Source organism: Syngnathoides biaculeatus, chromosome 16 (assembly GCF_019802595.1).
Source record: "Syngnathoides biaculeatus isolate LvHL_M chromosome 16, ASM1980259v1, whole genome shotgun sequence".
NCBI classification, from domain to species: Eukaryota; Metazoa; Chordata; class Actinopteri; order Syngnathiformes; family Syngnathidae; genus Syngnathoides; species Syngnathoides biaculeatus.
The window spans coordinates 24,606,107-24,629,432 of NC_084655.1; the positions used below are offsets into that span (position 1 = coordinate 24,606,107).

The following is a 23,326-nucleotide window of genomic DNA, read 5'->3' on the forward strand; positions in this document are numbered from 1 at the left end:
CTCCTCCAGTCGCGTGGCACGTCCGTGGCGAAGTCCCGCCCCCGCGACTTTCATTTCAGGAAGTCGGCACGATGTCTTTTTTCACGCTTGACGATCGAACCTTTGGCAAGATTCGCGTCGGAGGCCAAGAGGCGGCTCGCATGGAGTGAAGGCGCGTCGAGAGAACGTCGTCGCCTTTGGCTTTTGAGAGCGAGCGCCGACGATGGACCGGCCGCTGGTCACAGCTGGCCGGGCCCTGCTCTGCTGCTTTTTGCTTTCCTCCGCGGCTCTGCCGCGAAAGGTAACAACCAGCTGACGACGTTGGAGTCGGCACATTCTCTCGATACCACGATGCTAACCTTCTCCCGTCAGTCAGGAATTGTGTCTTCTTCGCGTCTGTTTGTGGTGAGCTAGCGACAGAAGTAATGAGAGACACTCGATGAGAACAACATGACGAATAAACGTGAAATGGCGTAATTGCTAACGTCCAAGAAATTGTTCACTTGTGAGTAACTATAGCGACCGTATGCGTTATGAAGTCAATCGTCCGCTGAAGCAACACGTGAATCTCTGCTCTTGAATGTTGATTGAATCATGTTGTGCATCCTCCGTTCAGCTTCCAAAATGTGAAAGTGCTGTTTATCTTGTTACCACGTGTATGATGGAGACTGCACTTAGCAACACGAGCGAGCCCAAAGATTAGTCACACATTTGTGTTGCATTCCCTGTACCGCACCAGGGGGAAGAAACGTCAATGTGACTTTTATTTTTCCAGGAGTTGACACTGAAATTCGCCCAGCCAAGCCCATTGCGTGGCAGATCCCTTTATTTCACTTGAAATCTGATTGCATCCATTCTGAACTCATTAATGGTTGATTTGCAGTTTTTATAAAGGATACTGATATTGATTGAAGGCAACGTCGCATTGATGACTTCAGTAGAATAGCGCCAGTGCCTCACAAGAAGAGGTTCTGGGTTCCGAGCTGGCCTCCGCTTCCTTGCTCTGCCTGTGCACGTTTTTTGTTTTTTTTTTTTTTGGTTTGTTTTTTTTTCTTGTGGATGCTCCAGCTTCCTCCCACGTTACAAAAAAAAAACCATGCATTTTGAGTTTATTGGAAATGCTCGGGGTGTTTTCACACGGCACTTTGTTTACAAGCTTTCCCGTTTTTTTTGGTGGTGGTTGCTAGGCAACTGAAAAAGGAAGCAGCCTGGTGCGTTTACCTGGCAGCTCGGAGGTAAAGTGGACTTCATCTCGGCCATGTTGCGAACGGCAGAATCTGGGAAACGTGTAGGCCCATCTTTGCGCCACAGTTCCATTAATGAGTTTGGAAAAAAATGTTCTGGCTCTTTAGCCACATTGGCCCACGGCGTCAGGTAACGTGCACGCGACAAAAATTGTTGCAGCGCGTCGGATCCTGCGTAGATCATCTCTCGTGATTGGTTGGGGATGCACGGTGTGATGACGTACTCGGCGTTCCTCCCGGTTGGTCCCACGTAGCGCCGGCACCTTCTGGATCGAAAAGAGGAAAAACCTCGAGGGAAAATGTCCTCAAATGCAGCGGAAACGCCACCCCGCGCCGTCCTCGGCGATAGCGGCACCCCCGACATGAAGAAGAACTGCGGTGCGTTTTCTAAACTGCGCACGTGGGTTGCGCCCAAGTATAAAGTGCACGTGGTCGTCGCCTGCGTAAATGTCAAGAAGCCTTCAGGCCGAATCTAAGCTGTTCCAATTCGACAAGCATTTGATTGTGGTTTGAAATCGCTCGTCGTTGGTCCGATTGGATGCGTTGACGTCGTTTTTTTATTTTTTTTTTTTAACTTTGACGACGAGACAAATTACAATTATCATTGTGATGATTGCAATTTCCTTTCTCCCCAAATTGCTCATAAAAAGTCAACTTTAGTGTGAAGTCCTCAAAGTATTTTGGCTTCATTAATTTTCCTCGCGACGTATCTTCACTTTAAATCATGTAAAATTGCCACCTTTTTGTTTTCACTACTTTTTCATTCATAAAATTAGAACTTTACCTGTGAACATTTTTTTTTTTTGATGACAACCTCGTTGAGAAAATTTGACTTATGTCACACCCCTCTTGTAAATAATACATCTTTACACTCCGAGCTGTACAAAACTCGTGTGTTTCATTCTCAAATGACGACAGTTTTCTCTGAAATGCCCAATGATATCGTTGTATCCCCACCTCAGCACTTCAGCATTATAACGCTGGTCTTGTAATGTTTCTTTCTCCGCTCGTACCTTTGAGTCTTCCCCGAATGACGTGGAGGCAAGCAGCAGGCCTCGCAGCGTCGGCTGCAGTCATCTTGCGTGGACATCTTCTGTGATCTGCCACCCAATTGAAGTTCTGTTAATGTCACTCATGTCGAGCCTGTGTTGAGTTTTTGGGTGTTTGTGTGTTTTTTGTGCACCTGTGACGTCGCCGCGGATATGCCGGCGGCCCGTTTGTTGCCTTTAGCTGGTCACTGCGGCCTTCTAATCCTGTCACGCTGCTTTTGAGGCAAATAAAGAAGTTGCGCTCTTATCACAGCTGCAGTTTGGCTGTGCTTCGAGTAGGCGCGCCCGCCCGTGCGGGGTCCGACACGTGGCCCGCGCCGGGCTGATAAACACGGAGTCGGCGCTGTTGCTCTCAAAGAGTTGAAATGTGACGGCCCGATGATGATGATGATGATGATGATGTGCACATTTTGGATTCTTTTCCCATCTCATGAACTGCACATGTAGCTAATGTCGTGTTCCATATTAGCATATTAATTGTATGCCTGGCTCCCGTTCTTCATTTGTCTGTTATGAGCTTGACGATGGCTAAATGCCCTTGGCACGGTCTTGTCTTTGCTCAGCCCTTGAGCCAAACAGACAGTTACTCATTTCATATTACCATTACCATTAGAGTGCCCGCGGATTGTGTAACCGGTGATGGTGCTGGCTGCATTGAAATGTTTTTTCTTCCCCAATGTTTGTCCCTTTTTGTATCTGCAAACGGCTCGTGACCGCTGTGGGGAGTGGCGCGATTCTCAATATTCCCATTTAAGACGGTTGTTTAAACGGTGTGAATAAAACAGCCGTCAACCGATTTCTGGGACATCTCTCTTCGATCACGTGTGAGGTCCATAGTCCAAACTCTTGAGAATGATGCCGTGACGTTCATTTCAAATGCTATTTTTTTAGTCTTACTGGGTTGTCTTTTGTTTCACTTCATGTAAGACAACCGCTGCAGAATTGAGGCTCTGCAAATAATCAAACGGGATCCTTCCATTTCCTCCAAATACTCATTCTTGTCAGAGCTTTTTAGCACCGAGACCGGTTTTACGTCCATGGCGGGTAGAGCGCATCATCGCAAACGTTCTGAATTCTTGCAAAAGTCCCCCCCCGCCCCCCAAGTGCCAGTTAAAGCTTGTTTCCCTCAAGTCATTTCTTATGATGTGATGCAACTAATGGCTATTTGATTTCAAAATGTTTGAAGGGTGCTGACATGCATTTTTTTTTTTTTTTTTTTTAATTTATCCAAAATTGAACACAATCAACAAATCTGTGATTCTGCCTGTCTCAAGACTTGTGAATTTTCTCATCCCTTTCCTCAAATTTTTACTCAAACCGACGTCTTTTTGGTTGTATTTGTCGCCCATCTGTGCGTACCTCTGTCCATTTTCTCCACGTTTGCATCTTTTCGGCATGGCTGGCGCACATCCCGGCAGATGTTGGATGAAAGCCACATTCAACTTTGATGTAACGATTGGTTATCAATTTGTTCCGCTCCCTGCGAAAATCGCCCGGTCAGGGTCTCGGAGCGTAGCGCTTGGAGAACACTCGGTCCTCAAGTTTGTCCTCCGCCGAGGATTGTCTGCAATCCAGCCGGTGTCGTAACGCTCGACCCCCCCCCCCCCCCCCCCCCCCGCTGAGAGCGTTTGCGCTCGAGTCTGCCTCGGATCCAGAGGGGAAACTGCGAAAGAATTGCGGCTGCTGGACCCGCCCGGTTCTCCAATATTATGAAATCATCTTACACAAGAAAATGATGCTATGTTTTGGGCGGAAGAGACAATAATTTGGAATGCATCTTAACGCACAACTGATGCCCTTCAGTGTTTTTTGTGTTGTGAGTTTATTTGTCCCGCCCCTTTTACACATCAGGAAACCGACGACTGAGAGTCTTGCAGGTGCACAATGTTGAGTAGGATGTGAGATTACAGCAGGATCTTTCATGATGTTGCAGCCCAGCTCGAATTCACAGCTTCTTCTTCCTGTTTCACGCTGACGGGCATGACTTTGCATCGCTTTTGTTCTTTTCAAACTATGGTTTGGGTTATTAGAGCAGCGAGACCCGAGAAGGGCGCCCGACGTGAACCGGTGGGCACATTTGCATTCTGTCACGGATTTAGCCACCCTTGAGGTGGGGAGTGTAGTTTGAAATCCACCCCCTCCCACCTCATCGAAATGAATGAATGAATGCTGAGATGAGCCTCTGAGCAATTATCGATGGGTAATCTGCAGGATACGTGAGGTCTTATTTGCACTTCCTCCCTGCAGACGACCATTCGAGGAGGTTAGTGAGAGATTTCAATTAGTACTGCAGAGCTTGTGCACAATGAGTGCTTAACCCCCCCCCCCCCCTCCCCCAACAAAAAATGGTCTATGACAGCTTTGAAATGTTTCACTTTCCTGATTTAGCTGCAAAATTTGGCTTCCCCGCAAGGATTAAAAAAAAAAAAAAAAAAAAGTTACCTTGCAGAAAAGCTAACCTGCAAGCAGTCAAGCTCGGTTGTCAAAATCAGCATTTTCTGAATTCCATTGCGGCTGAAAAGGAGCAAGTGGGCCAAACTTCTATAGCAAGGCAACGAAGGAATCGGTTGACTTGGGCTCAGTGAAAATGCGCTTTCTTTATATTTGCGTATCGCGAGCCTAACAGCGTAACCGCTCGTATCGTTTTTAATTTACTGTCACAATCTGAGAAGAAAATCCCAATGTGCTTGCCGTGCGCTGTGCTGCTTAATCATGTCCATGTAGGTTGCCATCCTCGGTAATCGATTGATGGATTTTTTTTTTTTTTTTTTTATCTTGTTTTCTCGAAAACATAAAAACAACTTGAGCATTGACGCTATCAGGCTAACAGCCTGGGATTTGTGCTCACATTCTGTTGTTGTTTTTGTTTTTGTTTACCATTGCCATATTGCATCTGTGGCGCAATGACGGGTTCATCCTTTTCGTCCATGTCAACACAATATGTTGAAACGCCCCCCCCCCCCCCCCCCGCAGGACAAGCAATACATTTGTTTTCCCTACTATCAAACCAAAGATGCTAAAACCAATTAGTAGAAGTCCTCGCCTGCCGTTTTCCAACAATAACGATATTGGGGCCCTAAAACACAAATTGCTTGTGGCATTAATGCCAAAATGCACGGGGAAAAAAATCATACGCGCTTGACACACAAGTGACATTTCAAGAAGTAAACCATTCCAGGGGTTTTCACCTGCGACAGGCGGGGTCACTCGCCCACCACCACCACCACCAACAAGACTCGCGTGGAAGGTTGCCACACAGCATTGACATTAGGCTGAGCAAATTCTGCCGTCCTCTTCCTTCTTCCGTCCCACTTTGTTTACTTTGCAAAATGGAGGAAACTGGTTTTGAGGACGTCTGGGAATTCCCTGGCCTTCATGCTGGCCGCATTCTCTTTTGTTTGACTTGTAACAAAGGGAATCTTGTTAGATTAGCAGCTTTTCTCGCAGTTAATCACAACTTTGTTCGGATTGCTTTCAAGCCGTTGACGTCCCCAGATCTGATTCTTTACTTTTTATTTTTTTTTTTGGTGTGTGTAATCTCTTTCTTCAGGTATTTTCCAGTGCCAGCACAGTTTCCCTGCCTGAAAGTTTGCTGTTCGTGTCCACCCTGGATGGAAATCTGCATGCTGTGAGCAAGAAGTCCGGTTCCATCAAATGGACGTTGAAAGAAGGTAAAGAGGAGAGGACCAGAGAGAATTTCCCTTTTGCCCACCCCCCGAGGCACCCGCTCTTGTTTTCGGGTTATATTTGTGTTCTGCTTTCATGTATTCAAAATGTAACAAATAACGGGGCTTTTAATCAACTGTGAAAATGGAGGAAGATGTACCGGGACTTTGACTTCCTACTGACTCGCCGTTTGTGTAAGTTTGCTCATGAAAATATTTCCAGGTTTGCTCCATATTTGTGTCGGGGCTACAGTTGAGCGCTTCTGTTGACTCCCGAACGTATGTAGTAATCATTAACCGAGAGAGGGACAAATGTGGCCTCCTCTCCTCAAGGTCAGAGTGGGCAAGGGTAAGCAAACGTGCCGTGCGGTGGAGGCGCCCCCCGCCCCCGCTGTCGTTTTGCACTTGCAAAAGATAAGGTCGACCTCGGCAGATATGCGCCACAGCGAGTCGACGTTGCACTCTTAGACTGCGACAAACTCTTGATCGAAAACAACGTTTTCACATTTGTTGCCATTTCAAAAGCCCTTTTAAAAAAACTACTGCTCTTAATACAACGTAACAATAACAGACTCTGTTCTAACAAAGGCGTAATGCACACCTTAATGAATAAAGCATCTCACTTTTCATTGTCATAACTGTTGGATAACTGAAACTTAGTTCAAAAGTTTCTAATAGGGCAATGATTAAATATGAGGGAAAGTTATTGGATCTTTTGTAGTACAATTGTATGTGCCGTCTTGCGTCGCAAGCAACATTTTTGTTGTGGTTCACCGCGGCATCCACAACGGCCCCACCCAAATCGTTCGTAATGACAAAGCAGCATCTGCGGAATACGCGCAGCCGTGATTTATGCGCACAAGTCGTTATGTTCGACTACCACCGGGTGGGAAGCAAAAATCCCGCGCCGGTCACGCCAAATGCACTCAGGCGTGCTCCGCTTGCACTGTGCTTAAGACGACTCGAGTCCGCGCGGTTGTTACTCCCCCTGGTCCACGTCCTCCATGCTCACGCTCGTAAAATTGTTTCTGTCATGTGTTCATTCTTCTGGTTTAGAAGATTGGATGAAATTTGAGGGTGGGCGGCAAAACGTCGGGGCGTGAACCTGCGCACGATGCGACGCGGTGTGGTTTGACCGATTGCAAAAGTGTAAACTAAGTCTGAAATTTACTTTTTAGGTGGCTTTCCAGAGTTCTGGAGCCAGAATAGAGAATGTTGTAGAACCTGTGGACTTTTTAGCTCACACATTGACCCAAAGAGCAGGCGCTAAAACCGGGTCACGTTTCATGTGGAAGAAATGACTTGGATTTAGATTTATTTTGTACAAACTGCAGGATTTGAATACTAAATGTGAGAAGACTGGATGTGTTCATTTTTCGGCTCGTGTGAAAAGCTGATATAGTTTTTGTTTGTTTTCATCATTTAGTTAGTCTTGTAGTGTATCGGAGTTCATTAACGTCAACAGAATGAGAGCAAAGACCGGGGAATAAAATAAAATGACCGAAACAAAACTCCCAGCCAGCCAGCCTTCCTTGCTTGCTTGTGGAGGGCGGCAAGTCATGTCGAGTCCATTTGTGCGGCCATCAACCACATCCCTGACTGGCACTGACACTCACAAAAGCCCCCAAAGAGATAAAGGAACAAGCAAAAAGACACACTCGGCATTGATTCTCGATCTCTCCGACGCAGTTTTTTTTTTTTTTTTGGGCAGTTCCACTTGTTGGTAATGTTTTTGAGAGAGATTCTATATTCATTTGAGTTCTGATTTGATTTTGCCGAGGTTAAATGTTGTGGCTCTACAACTTTTGTCCCTCCCGAACGGCAACTTACCGGTCTCCAATTGTCTGTCCTTACAGATCCAGTTCTTCAGGTCCCCACGCATGTTGCAGAGTATGTAGCAATGCTTCAACTAATTTAGAAAATGTTCCTTCAAGTAATTACTGTTCATTCCACTTGTCGTTGGTGTAATGGAAGTTTTGTTTTTTTTTTTTGTTGGTTTGTTTTTTGTACCCCCACCTCCTCGCGACTTCCAGGCCGGCCTTTCTGCCCGACCCCAATGACGGCAGTTTGTATTCTCTTGGTGGAAAGAACAACGAAGGCCTCACTGTAAGAGGAAATGACTTGGGCACAAACCGCTTTCGTCTCCCTTCCGCATCTCATTTGTTGTCACGGATGAAGCGACGGCCTTCCGGGTCACTTCACGTTTATTCCTTCTTCCCAAACAGAAATTGCCTTTCACTATTCCGGAGTTGGTGCAAGCGTCTCCCTGCCGCAGTTCCGATGGGATCCTTTACATGGGTAAGGCCCGTACCAGTCCAACTGCCAGCCTAATGTCAATGAGATCAAGTAGTAGGGGTAACGTTTGTGGCTTTCACTGCACGTCTTTGAGCATTTCAGGGCAAAATGAGACATTCGAGATCCTTTCCACTTTTACAATCACAGTCAAAAAGAAAAAACAGCAAGTACCGCAGTACGACTACGACAAGAGTTCCCAAAAAATGAAAGCGTGTCAAAAGGCAAAAGAGTCCGTCGGGAAGTTCCACTTGAACTTTGTACAACGCACCGAGAATTGTCAAAGACGGTTGATTTTTTTTTTTTTTTTTTTTTTTTTTGCCGTCAGAAAGAGATTTGGGGAAAGTTTTCACCTCATAGCGTCAGTGGAGAATTGGGTCAAGCCCGGTCCATAAAAATGCCCCCCCCCCCTTCCCCCGCACAATATGCTTCAAAGGTTTTTCATCAGTTTTCTACTGCACGAAAATGATTTTGTACGCGTGCGTAGGCAAGAAGCAGGACCTGTGGCACGTGGTGGACCTGCTGACTGGCGAGAAGCAGCAGACGCTGACGTCGTCCTTTGCCGACGTGCTGTGCCCGTCCTCATCTCTGCTCTATCTGGGACGCACAGGTAAGCAAATCAAAGCCATCTAGCCGGGCCAATTCAGGCTTTTCCTGCTCCCTGTTTGTTCACGTCACCATTTGCATCGGCACCCGTTCCATTCTGGCCACTGTGAGCGTTTGTGCAAGCGTTGACTCGGATACTTGGAAGCGCACCTGCAACATTTCAAGGGGCCTCCTGAAAATGGGATTTTGGTGTTGACTTTGACAGCTCAGCCACCGTATCCAGGATTGTTTGTTTTGACAATCCGAAATAGATATCGGGCACTCTCCGGCATCCCGTGCCTGGCTTACGCTATGTGCCGTAAGCAAAACGGCGCATCCAGTGTGTCGTGCGAGGTCAGCGTGCATCCGTGGTGATGGCGTGCGTCCCTCTTGTAGAATACACCATCACCATGTACGACACCAAAAGCCGAGAGCTGCGCTGGAACGCCACCTACTCGGACTACGCCTCCACGCTTCCTGACGACGACGACGCCAAGTACAGTCAGTCACCAGTCCGCCGGCGCTCTTCCGCGACTTTACCCGCCGCTGATGCGCTCTGTGGCGACCTCGCAGAGATGGCCCATTTCGTGTCTAACGGCGACGGCCTGGTGGTGACGGTGGACAGCGACTCCGGCGATGTCCAGTGGGTCCAGAACTACGACTCGCCGGTGGTGGCCATGTACATCTGGCAGCGCGAGGGCCTCCGCAAAGTGGCCCACACCAACGTTGCCGTGGAAACGCTGCGCTACCTCACCTTCATGTCTGGAGAGGTGGGCCGCATCACCCAGTGGCGCTACCCCTTCCCCAAGGAGAAGAGGAAGCCCGACAATAAATTAATGTAAGCAAACGACGTCTCGTGGCGTTCGCGTTCCCAATCCTTTTGCTCATCTCAAGCTTACCTGCTTCTGTTGTGAATTCATCAGTGGCTGTATTGTACAAACTGTTCCAGGGACACTTTGTATGTGGGTAAATACTCGACCAGCTTGTATGCGTCGCCCTCCCTGGTGCATGACGGCGTCACAGTGGTGGTGAGTGACGCTCGTGCAGTTGTTTTAAGCTCCTGAGAAAATGACGTGACGCTTTGCAATTTCTAATTCCTTTTTCCTAAGCAGCGCTTTGTAATAGTCGACTTTAGCCAAACGTGATGGAAAATAAATTGCCGTCCAACCTCCAGTAAAAATTTCTGTTTTTCAAGAAGACGTGAGCGGATCACATTTGTGGATTCCTAAAATATTTGTTTGCGCGTGCAGCCTCGAGGCAGCACGTTCCCCATGCTGGAAGGTCCAGACGGGCAGGAGACGGACGAGGACAAAGAGTGCGTCATCACGCCCAGCACCAGCGTCAAGTTCAGCGCTGCGCTCCGCCAGCGAAACCGCGTCAACTACATGCGCAACTACCTGCTCCTCATCGGTAAAAAAAAAAAAAAAATCCATCCGGGTCTTGAAATGTGCTCTTGGCAAACGCCGCAGACTTGTTTGGAATCTGAATTCAACACAAAGGTCATCATGAGACGCCTCCTGAAGCTCACAACAAGATCCTGGAAAGATTCCCTGACAGCTTTCCCCGTAACCAGGGCAACGTCATTCCGCCTACCAGCAGCAAGAAACCCGAGGATGTGTGTGTTTTGTTGGGTTTCTTTTCAGACGCCATTCCACGGCGCACGTACGCACGTAGCTCTCGGATCCTCGGTTGTGAATAATTGCCTGCTCTCTTCATATTATGTAGAATGTGAAGAATGTTGCCATGGATGACATTCCGCCTTCTCCCATGCCGGAAGTATCGGTTCCAGAACCCGGGCTGAGCGGTCGCCCCGGGCGCCCGGAAGCCCCCGTGGACTCCATGCTGAAGGACATGGCCACCATCATCTTTTGCACCTTTCTGCTGGCGGGCTGGGTGGCCTTTGTCATCACGTACCCCAAGGCAGGTCATATGCCGCCATCTAGTGGCTGACGGGGAGCAGAAAACACGACACGAGCTACATTTTCATCAAATATAAGATGCAGCAGACATTAGAGAAAAAAAAAATGCGCTGTTACAGAAACCGATCCAGCTTTGGCAAAACATGTGCTACACGTAGTTCTGATGGTTGTCTTCAGTTGCACTGCATCTTGTTGTCTTTGGCTTTACCCATTATTTGTTTCAATGTATTTTTTTTTGCGCGCGTCTGCCGCTGTTGCAGAGCGTCCAGAAGCAGCAACAGCAGCAGCATCAGGAGTTCCAAAGGCAGATGGAGGAGCGCTTGGAGATGCTGCAGCGGCAGCAGCCTTTCCCCCCTGCCGACGCGGCGCTTCCTCTGGTCCCGGACGGCGACTACCTGGAAGCGGCTCGCGCTCGCTCGGAATGCTCGGACCACAGCAGCCCCAACGTCACCCCGCGTGCGTCCAACCACTCCAATCTCTCCGTTTCGGAGCTGGGCAGCTCTGCCAATGAACACGAGGAAGGAGGTGAGAACTCCAGACCCCCTTTGCACCTAATTGCTTGCGTATGCGTCTATAAAAGACGCGTTTCTGCGTTTTTGTCCTTTTCGCCTCAGCAGACGACGACTCCAACGTCGTCAGAGTGGGCAACATAACCTTCCATCCCAAACAGGTGTTGGGCCACGGTGCTGAAGGGACCATCGTCTACAAGTAAGTGTGAGGCTCTTGCAGGCTGTTTTGTAAAAATAGAAACAAACCCCAAATTTAAAAATCGTTTTTTTTCCTCCCACTTTCCTTATGGGGAAAAATCAGGTTTTGCTCCACCGTCTGTTTTTCTTTTCACGTGGTTGCAGAGGTGACGTCAGATTGCAATTATTTCTATGTTTATATTCAAATATTTCCAACATGTCAATACCTGGCAGCATTCGGCCCCATCGACGCTGTGATTGGCTTTCGCCAGGCTCCCTCCTTGAGAGGAAAGGATTATGCTCAGCTTTTCTCTTTCTTGGTGGGAATTAAAGTCGCTAGTCTCTTTAAATAGTAGCTAACGAATCACTTGGGATGGATCGATTGTCAACTTCGTCGACAGGGATTGCGGCTCTCAACAGTAAATGGGCTCCGATTTCATGAAAGCAGACTGATCGGTTGTATTTGTTTCAGCAAACATCAAATCTTACTTCGGAAAACGTGTTTGGCAAGTTTCTGACCAGCGAGTGAATCATAATGCATTTTCTGCACTGATATTTAAATGAACTGTGGAAGGCTAGAAAGAAAAACAAAAACTCGTCCTGACAGACACATTTGAAGCCAGTTGTGGATTTTTGGATTTTGTTCATTGTTTCTCGCTCAATCCAATTTCAATTGACCCCTCCGTGGATATTGCGCAATCCGCGTCGCTGACCAATCAGAGGCCAGAGATCCGCATCGACCAAAGCCCGTTTTTTGCTCCCGTCATTTTCTCAGACAACATTGCATGGTCCAGTATAGGTTTTGTGAGCGTTTTCTCGCGTATTTGGGTTATTTAACAAAAAATATGGTTAAGTCACGGACTTTGTAATCGTGACGACGGGTATCCTGAAAGGCGAGTCGGTGGGACTTCCATTCGTACCCTTTCCAAAACCGAAGACCCGGTACGAAAAATGCCTTCGATGGATCAAATATTGTGGAAGACTAAATCCATCAACTAAATCCATCTAATATCAACCGGAACACACATGATTGCACCAAGGTATGCCCTATATTTGATTTTCAATACACGTCTCGTATAAATGAATGAGACGTTCTTCGCTAGCATAACACCGCTGCGTGTGAACGATTGACACACTTATTCCTTGTTGAGCGATATTTAGCGACGATCGGACTGCGCAAACGTGTCGCTTTCTTGCCGGCCCGCGGCCAGAAGCTTAACCAGACTGTGTTTGCGCGAAGATATGCCCTAAATTTGATTTTCAATACACGTCTCGTATAAATGAATGAGACGTTCTCCGCTAGCATAACATTGCTACGTGTGAACGATTGAATGAAACGAGAAGCACGGCGTCTCTCTCAGTTCAGAATGTATTGAATTGTATTTGCCATTTTTTACAAATTGTTTGTCTTGCGTCAGCGCACGTGGCGTGACGTCGCTTCGGGAGGCGTGCTTAAGTGCCCCGTACGGAGGGGTCAATTTTGCCTTCCTCCTCCCCCAGGGGGCAGTTTGACAACCGGCCGGTGGCGGTGAAAAGAATCCTCCCGGAGTGCTTCAGCTTCGCAGACCGCGAAGTTCAGCTGCTGCGGGAGTCGGACGAGCACCCGAACGTCATCCGCTACTTCTGCACCGAGAGGGACCGGCAGTTCCAGTACATCGCCATCGAGCTGTGCGCCGCCTCCCTTCAAGAGGTGCGTCAGCGTTCGCTCCGTCAATCTCAGCGGCCGTGAGCCCGACTCCTCCTCCCCTTTGCCGCGTCCAGTACGTGGAGGTGAAGGATTTCGACCGACACGGACTGGAGCCCGTTCCGCTGCTTCAGCAGGCCGTGTCCGGACTGGCTCATCTGCACTCGCTCAACATAGGTCAGTGCTTCCGAACGCTCGCTCCGCATCAGCGGCTTCGGCCCCGTCGTTCTTCTCCGCCCTCCACTGCGACTTCTCCCCGCAGTTCACCGAGACCTGAAACCTCACAACATCCTGGTGTCCGTGCCGAACGCCCACGGGCGGGTCCGGGCCATGATCTCGGACTTCGGCCTGTGCAAGAAGTTGGGGGTGGGCCGGCACAGTTTCAGCAGGAGGTCCGGCGTGCCGGGGACGGAGGGCTGGATCGCTCCCGAGGTGCTCAGCGAGGACTGCGCGAACAACCCGGTGAGTTAGCAGTAGACCAGGACCGTTTGCGGGCGTTGAGCGGTGTCCTTTGTCAAAACTGAGGGGAACCGCACGAAAGCTCCGCTCAGAAGAACTGAAAGATGTTCACGCCTCGGCGACCTCTCCTTGAATGTGACATGTGGATGTCCCCCCCCCCCCCACCCCACCCCCTCGTCATTTTGGAAGACCTGCGCCGTTGATATCTTCTCTGCCGGATGCGTCTTTTACTACGTGGTGTCTCAGGGCTGCCACCCGTTCGGCAAATCCCTGCAGAGGCAAGCCAACATCCTGCTGGGAACGTACAACCTGGACCGTCTGCAAACCGACACGCACGGTAAGGCCCGAGCCCGGCTTTTCGGATACCTAAGCGGGCTTTGTGAGCAGCACCGGTGCGGTTGTCTGCCCAGGCGACATCGCAGCTCAAGACCTGATCGAGCAGATGTTGAGCATGGAGCCTCATCTGAGGCCCTCGGCGGAGTGCGTCCTCAAACATCCGTTCTTCTGGAGCCTGGAGAAGGAACTGCAGTTCTTCCAGGTCTGGCTTTTTTGCTTCAAATTGGCGCCATTTTCGTCATTATAATAATTGCAGACAGAACTTGTCACGACACTCTCTCACATCTACGTAAATGAATTAAAAAAAAAAAAAAAAAAAAACATTTTGGGATTCTTGATCATGGAAAGCGCGGAGTGGCCACTCTGCTGCCCCCCTGTGGTAGTAAGACAACAAATGTGTTTGTGTTTGCGGCACGCTCGTCGCGGCTTGCAGGACGTCAGCGACAGAATCGAGAAGGAGCCGCTGGACGGAGCCATCGTGAGGCGGCTGGAGCGAGGAGGGCGGGCCGTGGTCAAGAGTGACTGGAGGGAGCACATCACAGTGCAGCTGCAGACGGGTAGAACACGAGTCCCAAATGCAGACTCGGCCTTCTCGTAGCCGTGGCCCGTTTGTCCATTTTTCAATCGATTTCAGTTTATTGCCAAGGAAGGTAGCAAATGAGCCGTGTGGTGTCAATCCCCTTTATTTGATGTTTACTTTGACAGTAAATTGAAAGTGGGAGTGGCTCTAAGAGGCTTGACGCTTTGCTTTGTGCCTAGAACTCTTGCTAGTTGATAGTTGAAGTCCAGGTGGGTGAGGTCTGTCTTTGCACTCCCATCATCATCATCTCAAGCCTCGTGTCTTTTTGTCTGCTTCCAGACCTGAGAAGGTTTCGTTCCTACAAAGGCGGCTCAGTCCGAGACCTCCTTCGTGCGATGAGGAACAAGGTCAGAATGCAGTTTTCTCCTTTCAGTGCCGCGCTTCGCGACCGTAGCGTTTCAAACCCTCGGACTTGTCCTCTCCGAACAGAAACATCATTACCGGGAGTTGCCCGCCGACGTCCAGGAGACTTTGGGCTCCATCCCGGACGACTTTGTTTCCTACTTCACGTCCCGTTTCCCGCACCTGCTGATGCACACGTACCTGGCCATGCGGACCTGCGCCGCCGAGAGGCTTTTCCTGCCTTATTATTCCAAAATGGCAAAAGTGGACCACGCGTCACAACCTCAAGAATCCACACATGCGTCGCAGGTGCAGGTGCAGGTGCAGGTGGGACACGAGCCCGCCGCCTCTTCAGACTCGCCGGCCGAGACCGCCGAACCGTCGCCGTTGGACCCGCGCTGTCGGTCGCTCGCCTCGGAACCCGGTCCCGACGGGTCCGACCCAGCGGACACGCGGCCCGCGGACGGCGGAGCGGCGTGAACGCGTTCGTCCGGCACAGGAAGTGGGGGCGGTTGGGGGCTTCTCCTTAAATGTCGCTGGCCAATCGCTGCTTTTGTGCGCCGGCGGCGACCGGGCCTGCAGCGCCCGGGAGCCGCTCGCCCGCAACGGCATCTGCGCCCCGAATTTAATAAGTGCCTTCCTTAACAGAACCATTTGCAAGTTGGGCAACTCGATGGATTTCGTGTCGTAGCTGAACTGAGCGTTCATATAAAGTCCAAAAATAGTATTTGTCCCAAAAATGTCCGGCCTTCTATGGTGGGAATTGTTGACAGTTATTGTTCTACAGGTATTGTGCAATGCTGTATTTTATCGGTGAGTTTGTTCACTGCGCAGATACTGTATGAATATTTTTTTATGAATTTGAACCATCTGGCAGATGTGCCTTTTTATATGTGTATATATATATATATATATATATATATATATATACATGACAAAAGGAAAAAAAACCAAGACGTGTCACTGTGCTGTATGGCTCAAACTGAAATCCGCTAATAATGCTGTCGGCGCTTTTTTTTTTTTTTTTTTTTTTTTTCGTTAATCAAGACTTGTGTGGATGGGCTGGCAACCGACTGTCCTCTGAGGTTTTCAGGATCGGAATGTTGCGGTGCAGGTTTATTTTATTTTTTTTAATTATTATTATTATTATTTTTTAACTGATGTGATTGTTCAACCTTTTGACTTTGTCGGTCAGTCTGCAGAGAGCTTGTGCTTTGGAGCTTTCCACGTCTAAATGAAGTTGGTGACTTGCACATTAAATTCTATTTTGTTTTTTTTCTAAATCGACTTTGTTTTCTCTCAGTTTGCATACTTGCAGCTTTGGTTCTTTTTGACGCTGGAAGCATGAGATGCGACAATTCCGGGGTGGAGTCCGTCCGCCCTTTTCCCCAAATCATCTGGAAGAAGAGCACCCGGAACACGATAACAAATACGCAAAATGGAAACAAGCCACGTAAATACAAAATCTTATAGACACTGCATAGATTAATTGTGGCATTCAGCCCTCTCACGAACCACTGGACATATGTTATATATTGGCTTTGAATATCTACACGTAAAAAAAAAAAAAAAAAAAAAAAACAGATTGTAAAAGTTATTTTTTTTTAAATGTCATTATTACTTTCGTAGTAAACTAATGTGGCGGCAAGTTGGCATCGGGGGATAATTTAGAGGTCACCAGCCACATTTGAGTTGGTGAGTCAATTTGCGTTTAGAGCTATTTTAACCTTTTTCTCTTGCCGTTGTTCGCCGTGTTGAGTTCGGCGGCACCGTGGAAAATGGGAATTGGCAGTACTTTTTTTTTTTTTTTTTTCCCCTTTTTCTTTGTCCGTCACGAGTGGGCGTCTGCACTTTGAATCTCTTGAAAACTTTGAACGCTCAATGGCGACTTGGCGCAAGTTCGGCGCAGCCGCGATCGCGGCTTTCGCCTTTTCGACATTTTGCCACTTTCGCCACAGCGGTCTAGTCGGAAACGGCGACCCGCCTGTGCGCGCGCTCCGCCGTGGACCGGAGCCAGCGGACGACGACGACGGCGGCGGCGGGCGGGTCCAACCGCCCCGCTGCGTCACGCCCCCGGAGAGACGCTTCGACTGCGGCCGGGATCGAGCGCTCGGTCGGCTGGAGTGCGAGCGCAGGTCTTGCTGTTACTCCCCCCTCAACGGCTCCTCGAAAGCTCCGTGGTGCTTCTACCCCCGCGCGTACCCGGGCTACCAAATGGGCGTCCTGACGCCCACCCGGCGAGGTCGGGCGGCCACCCTGAGCCGCGCGTCCTCCTCCTACCTGCCGCGAGATGTCGCCACCCTGCACCTGGAAGAAACGCGACATTCCGCGTCCTGCCTGCGCCTCACGGTGACCAAACGACTCACATCCCCTTCGAGTCGTCGCATTTCAACCGGATGCGCACTTTTGTTTCCAGTTGAAGGATGCATGGTCCGAGCGCTACGAAGTGGAGCTGCCTGGCGGAGTTCCTCAGGGCAAAAGCAGCAGCAGCAGCAGCCGAGACGCCCTCTACACCGTCGAGTACCAGGCGGACCCGTTTGGATTCATCGTGAGGCGTGCATCCAACGGAAGGCCCGTGTGAGTACGGCAAGCCACCACCGTGCTACTGTTTTGGTTAGCAAGTGGGCTCAATGTTGCGCACCAAAGGAGTCCACGAACGGACAGTGAAAAGTAAAATCCTTCACAGCGGGTTTTTTTGTGTGCGTGTGTCAAACCCAGACAATTTCCTTTTTTTTTTTTTTGTAGAACATTAATGTGAGCTATAAATTGTAGAATTCGTTTGACTGGGGTTGTTTAAAAAAAAAAAAAAAAAAGAGCGAGCGAGACAACCTGGTTGCAAAAGTATGCACACCCCCCTGAACTGTTCATAATCCCCCGTTTAGCATGAACAGCACGGTGGCTCCTCTCCTGTTTGCCGAGCAGTATCTGCAGCTGTCCACCACTCTGGCGTCCTGGCTGGTCTCCGGCCTCGGGGAGCATTACACGTCCCTCCTCCTGGACCTCAACTGGACCTCGTTGACCCTCTGGAACCGGGACATGGCACCTCACGTGAGTATGTCGGGCTCGGTCCGTATCACCGTTGTACGCTCACGTGCCGGTCCCTCTCACTAGTGAGCCCTCCTTGATTTTACCGCGGAGGATCTGTTCCAGACGCACGCGACGAACGTGAAAATCCGCCCGTTCCCATTGACGGATGTAAACGTCCGTGGCAGTTGAATGAGTTAACAATCTGCGCTGCGGCGGTGGGACTTTATTGTACTTTTTGTTTTCTCCAGGCCGGTGCAAATCTCTACGGGTCTCACCCGTTCTACGTGGTCCAGGAGGAGGACGGACTCGCGCACGGGGTCTTCCTCCTCAACAGCAACGCCATGGGTGCTGGTTTTTGTCGGGCAAGACGCGATCGTTGCCGTCGTCTCCTAATCTTGTGCGTTTGTGTCCAGAGGTGTTCTTGCAGCCTTTGCCAGCCCTCACGTGGGTGTCCACCGGCGGAGTCCTGGACCTCTTCGTTTTCATGGGTCCCGACGCTCAGAGCGTTGTCCGACAGTACCTGCAAATCATCGGTACGCCGAGTCCGTGCGTGAATGCAAACAATGGCGCCATAAGAATGTTTTCTTGCGTAGGTCAGCCCGCGATGCCTCCCTACTGGTCGCTGGGCTTCCACTTGTGTCGTTGGGGCTACAAAAGCACCAACGCAACGCGGGAGGTCGCTCGGCGGATGCACGACGCCGACTTCCCCATGGTGCGTTCGTGGCACGTCGGGAATAAAATCACAAGTTTAGAATTCAAGAAAAAAAATGAGATGGATTATTAAATCAATGATGACTAACAAGCCACAAATTTCAAAATAGATGTGGAAAAAAATTCACTACATAGTATTGACATATGAATCGAAATGTTTAATCATTAAATTGAGAAAAAAACTAGGGCGGAATCATTCAACGCCGTTTGCCTTTGTCGGCAATTAAAAACTGCCTTTTTTTTTTTTTTTTTTTGTTAGGATGTGCAATGGAACGACCTGGACTACGCGAGCCAAGGCAGAGTCTTCACCGTGGACCCGTTGCGATTCGGGGACCTGAAGGAGACGGTGGAGCACTTCCACCGAAGCGGCGTCAAGTACGTCCTCATCCTGGTGGGTTGCGTTCGCGGGCGTCCGCCCCCATTTGAGCGCCACCAGGTGGCCGTAAGTCACGTCATCAGAGGCGTGCGTATCGTGTTCCGCTTTAGGATCCCGGGATCAGCGCCAGGAGTCCTCCCGGAACGTACCGCCCCTTCGATGACGGACTCAAACGGGACGTCTTCATCAAAAACGCCACCGGTCACCTCCTGCTCGGCGAGGTTGGACGCGGATTCGGGTCTTTGGTGGCGCGTCGGCGTCGTACGACAAGTACACCCCCTTGTGCCTGTGTTCAGGTCTGGCCCGGTCTCACGGCCTTCCCCGACTTCACCAACCCGGAAACCGCACGCTGGTGGCAAGACTGTATTGTGGATTTTTATTCCAAAGTGCCTGTGGATGGTTTATGGATTGTAAGAATATTGCCATGTTCGATTTTTGCTTTTTTTTTTTTAAAGACCAATACCAGTACCGATACCACTGGTACTTTTGATTCATGACACATTAATTAGCATAATGACATTATTGGAAAGAAAAACGTTTTTTTCTTTTTCTTGATGACGCACATGAGGATTTGCCGATTGTGGCAATCATTGGCTTTGTGGCGCCAACTACTGGCGAGGAGGACCGAGTCCATGTTGCACGTTTACTTGGCAGCTTTTCACGAGTACCCGATACTTTGAAATAAGGCCACCATCGGGATGACCCCAATTTTTTTATTTATTTAAATTTTTTTTTGCATGCACCCCCTTAAATATTTTTTTTTTTGTGGTCTGACTGAAATGTGTTAACATTTCTATGCCTGCAGTGAATTGGAATGTAACAAAAAATGTTTTTGAGTACTGCAATGCGGTCCACCTCCACGCAGGACATGAACGAACCAACCAGTTTCGTGTCGGGCTCGACGGAGGGTTGCCCCGACACCGAGCTCGAGAACCCGCCGTACACACCTAGTAAGCCCGCATTTGCCGCCTTCTGAAGTACTCGAAGATGAGTACATTCGCAGTCTCTCAAGTATGCGTTTGAAGGTGTTTTTTGTCGTTTTGTTCTCGCGGTCCAAACAGGAGTGCTGGGAGGCCGCCTGAGCTCTTGGACGCTTTGCATGTCGGCCCGCCAAAAGCGCTCGGCCCACTACGACCTGCACAACACGTACGGACTCACGCAAGCGTTCGCCACTCACAGGTCGGCCGGAATCGTCGCGGGCCTTCGGTCCCGCCCCCTCCAAACTCTCGGAATCAGCGAGGTTTCGTGCGGTCGTCGGCAGGGCGCTGGTGAGAGCGCGAGGGCGGAGGCCCTTCGTCCTGTCCCGCTCGTCCTTCCCGAGCATCGGACGCTTCTCCGGAGTGTGGACGGGAGACGTCCGCAGCGACTGGGAACAGCTGGCGTTCTCCATCCCGTGTGAGTACGGCCGGGCCGGGATTTGGATTTCAAGTCCTCTTCGCGTTGAACGGCGCCGCTCTTAAACAAAAAAAATGCTAAATTGTCTGAATAATTGTTTGGGAATGGCCGTCAGTCATCAGCAGATTTTTGGTTCCTCGCGGTTCACGCGCCCCGCAACATTTGTAACATTCTGGATTCCGTCCGGTATTGCAAGCAAAGTCGAACTTTTCGCGACCGCGTCGCCATTTCCACCTTTTATTGTGAAAGATTTCATGTCCTTTTCCTTATACCTATGTGTAAAATGATAGGCACACCCTGTATTTAAATGAAAGGATGAAAATGTTTGGATTCCTAGAAAATAATAAGAATCGACAGTCATTAATCATTGAAATAATGCTGTTTATTTTGAGAGTAAACTTGAACTGTGAGTGGAAACATTCCACAGGCCGTCCGGGAAAAGAAATCCCCACACGGCATTTTCATATTTTGGGTCACGTGCCGCCTTCTCCCCCCAGCGGTGCTGCGCTTGGGCCTCTTCGGGGTCCCCCTGGCGGGGGCGGACGTCTGCGGCTTCGGGGGCGACGCCGGCGAGGAGCTGTGCGTGCGCTGGACGCAACTGGGGGCCTTCTACCCGTTCATGAGGAACCACAACGACCGGCCCAACGCCGTAAGACGCTCGGGCCTCGGGCGACGGGCGGCCGCGCCTTCTCCCCGGTGACGCCGCGTCTGGGCCGCAGCCTCAGGAGCCGTTCGTCTTCGGCGCCGAGGCCCGAGCGGCCATGCGGGACGCGCTGCGCCTTCGTTACAGCCTGCTGCCGTTCCTCTACACGCTGTTCCACCACGCCCACGCCCGCGGAGACACCGTAGCCAGGCCGCTTTTCCTGGAGTACGTCGTGCGGCCTCCTCGCTCCCGTTCGCTCGGCCGACTTGGCCCTTTTTCCCTCAACCGAGTCAAGCGCCGCCCGCTGCGTTCGAGGCCCTTTCCGCGAATCGCCAGCCGGCCGTTTTTGACTCGCGCGATTTTGCGAATAAAAAGGCAGACGTCGTCGTCGTCGTCATCACCGCTAGGACGCGGCTTTGGTTTCTGATCGTAAAGTCGACAAAAGCAGCTTCTGTCGACGCAAACGTCGACATTTTCATTTTGTGGCACGGAAGCTCGTCGATCGGCAAAAACGAGACCGATCGTGGCGGCTGATGACAAAACAAAAGCAGTTTGCCAGCCGCTGGTGCACTTTGGTCTCACAGTTCTGAGGACCGGGGTTCGAATCCCGGCCCCACCTTTGTGCAGATTGCGTGGCTTTTCTCCGGGCGGGCACTCCGGTTTCCTCCCGCATCCCAAAAACAGGCCCCATTCATTGGACGCTCGAAATTGCCCCGTCGGTGTGACTGTTGCTCGTCTCCACGTGTCCTGCGACCGGTTCAGGGTGCCCCCCGCCTCCCTCCCGTTGACAGCTGGGATTGGCTCTGGCGCTCCCGCGACCCTCGTGGGGATAAGCGGCAAAAAAAATGGATGGATGGATGGATATGTAAGAATGAAAGGAACTCGGCTTTGTTTTCTCCGGCTGTTTGAAGACCTCCCCCCCCCCCCCCCCCCCCAATGTTCAGGTTCCCCGCCGACCCTCGCTGCCGGCGCGTCGACAGACAATTCCTGTGGGGGAGTTGTCTCCTCGTCAGTCCGGTTTTGGAGGAGGGCGCGTCGGAGGTGTCCGCTTACCTGCCGCCCGGCACGTGGTACGACCTGCGCAGCGTGAGTGGCGCCACTTTGATCCGTCGACGTTTCGGCTCGACGACGGATTGACGGGTCGCTCTTCAATCAGGGGCGGCCGACGTACAGCCGAGGCGACGACGCGCTTCTGCCCGCCCCTCTGGACGTCATCAATATCCATGTGAGGGAGGGGCACATCATCCCCATGCAGGTTGGTGTCCAACGGGCGGCCCGCGAAATGAGCGCAGAATTGCTAATTGTACGCGGCCTCTCTCTTAAAGGAGCCCGCGCTAACGACCACGGCGTCCCGCAAGAAGGCCTTCCTCCTCACGGCGGCGCTCTCGGCGGAAGGCTCGGCCCGGGGCGACTTGTTCTGGGACGACGGCGACGGCGTCGACACCTTCCAAACGGGAAATTACTCCTATCTCCTCTTCACTGCCAAACAGGTAGACCTAGAAGTCTTTTTTTTTTTTTTTTTTTTTTAAACATTTCTCTGAACAATATTTGAAAATGTTCGCCCACATCAGAGATTGCACCATTGAAATTGTTTTTCACACTGTAAACTTTTTTTTATGTTTGCAAACAATCAAAAGGGGAAACGCAAACAAACAAACGAACAAAAAAACGATAGCCGCTAAGAAAGTGAAAGTCCCCCATCGGAGCAGTTTGCTCCATCGGCCTGCCCCGCCTTGCTCAAGTGACGTGGAAGCGTCGCTCTATCAGCGACGCCATCATAACCACTTGCGCCTTTGGCCGCTCGGAGGTACGAGCGGCGTTTCGCTTTTGTGTCTATCTCGTCCCGCGTCCAGTCGCAGGTGACCGGCGATCCGCTCCGGCTGAACGGAGCCCTGGACGGTCTGGTTCTGGGTGGCGTGCGGGTGTTGGGCGTGCCCTCGCCGCCCCGACGCGTTTTCGCCGACGGGGAGGAAGTCGAGGATTTTGCGTACGACGCCGACACGAAGGTCAGTCGGGGGCCGCCGACAGGCGACCTTCCCGAAGCCGACGCCGCATTCGTTGCTTCCCGCAGGTTCTGCGAGTCGGCGGGCTGGCCTTGCCCATGTCAAACGGGTTCCGAGTCCAGTGGCAACTCTGATGCGACGCTTCCTCTCGCCGGCGATGCCGCCGGAGGCCCGTTTTCACCCAAACGGCAGCTCGGTGGTCAATGTCTCATTTCATAATTGTCGTAGCTCAACTGAACTTAACGTGTACATTTTTGCAAGTATCTTGAAATATAAAAAGATGAAAGTATAGACGGTATTCTAAGGATTTGCTTTCCTTCTCATTGACTTGATTCAGTAGATCCTGCCTCC

The 23,326-nt window shown here is 50.5% G+C and overlaps 2 protein-coding genes across 9 annotated transcripts; both read left to right on the plus strand.

The window, feature by feature from the left end:
- Positions 1–46: 46 nt before the first annotated feature.
- On the plus strand, positions 47–16,493 carry LOC133514085 (serine/threonine-protein kinase/endoribonuclease IRE1-like). Its single transcript, XM_061845387.1, has 22 exons — positions 47–280; positions 5,823–5,943; positions 7,794–7,827; positions 7,971–8,043; positions 8,163–8,235; positions 8,717–8,839; positions 9,211–9,315; positions 9,388–9,652; positions 9,764–9,842; positions 10,065–10,224; positions 10,314–10,429; positions 10,540–10,734; positions 10,994–11,258; positions 11,351–11,441; positions 12,920–13,109; positions 13,181–13,280; positions 13,366–13,565; positions 13,752–13,899; positions 13,973–14,100; positions 14,332–14,455; positions 14,758–14,825; positions 14,908–16,493. Exons 1-22 carry the CDS (start codon positions 203–205, stop codon positions 15,298–15,300), a joined length of 3,129 nt encoding a protein of 1,042 aa, XP_061701371.1. The 5' UTR covers positions 47–202; the 3' UTR covers positions 15,301–16,493.
- A 138-nt stretch (positions 16,494–16,631) lies between these two features.
- gaa (alpha glucosidase) lies at positions 16,632–23,273 on the plus strand. 8 transcript variants are annotated; one of them, XM_061845381.1, is made up of 19 exons: positions 16,632–17,169; positions 17,237–17,397; positions 17,703–17,868; positions 18,096–18,192; positions 18,261–18,380; positions 18,441–18,559; positions 18,818–18,949; positions 19,045–19,155; positions 19,231–19,344; positions 19,800–19,884; positions 19,996–20,113; positions 20,196–20,329; positions 20,827–20,978; positions 21,049–21,197; positions 21,917–22,058; positions 22,129–22,227; positions 22,298–22,462; positions 22,826–22,978; positions 23,044–23,273. In XM_061845381.1, exons 1-19 carry the CDS (start codon positions 16,702–16,704, stop codon positions 23,107–23,109), a joined length of 2,751 nt encoding a protein of 916 aa, XP_061701365.1. In that variant the 5' UTR covers positions 16,632–16,701; the 3' UTR covers positions 23,110–23,273. The 8 variants fall into 8 exon arrangements, with proteins under 8 accessions (XP_061701365.1, XP_061701364.1, XP_061701363.1 ...); XM_061845380.1 differs by having other exon boundaries at positions 19,045–19,344; XM_061845379.1 differs by having other exon boundaries at positions 22,826–23,273.
- Positions 23,274–23,326: the final 53 nt, after the last annotated feature.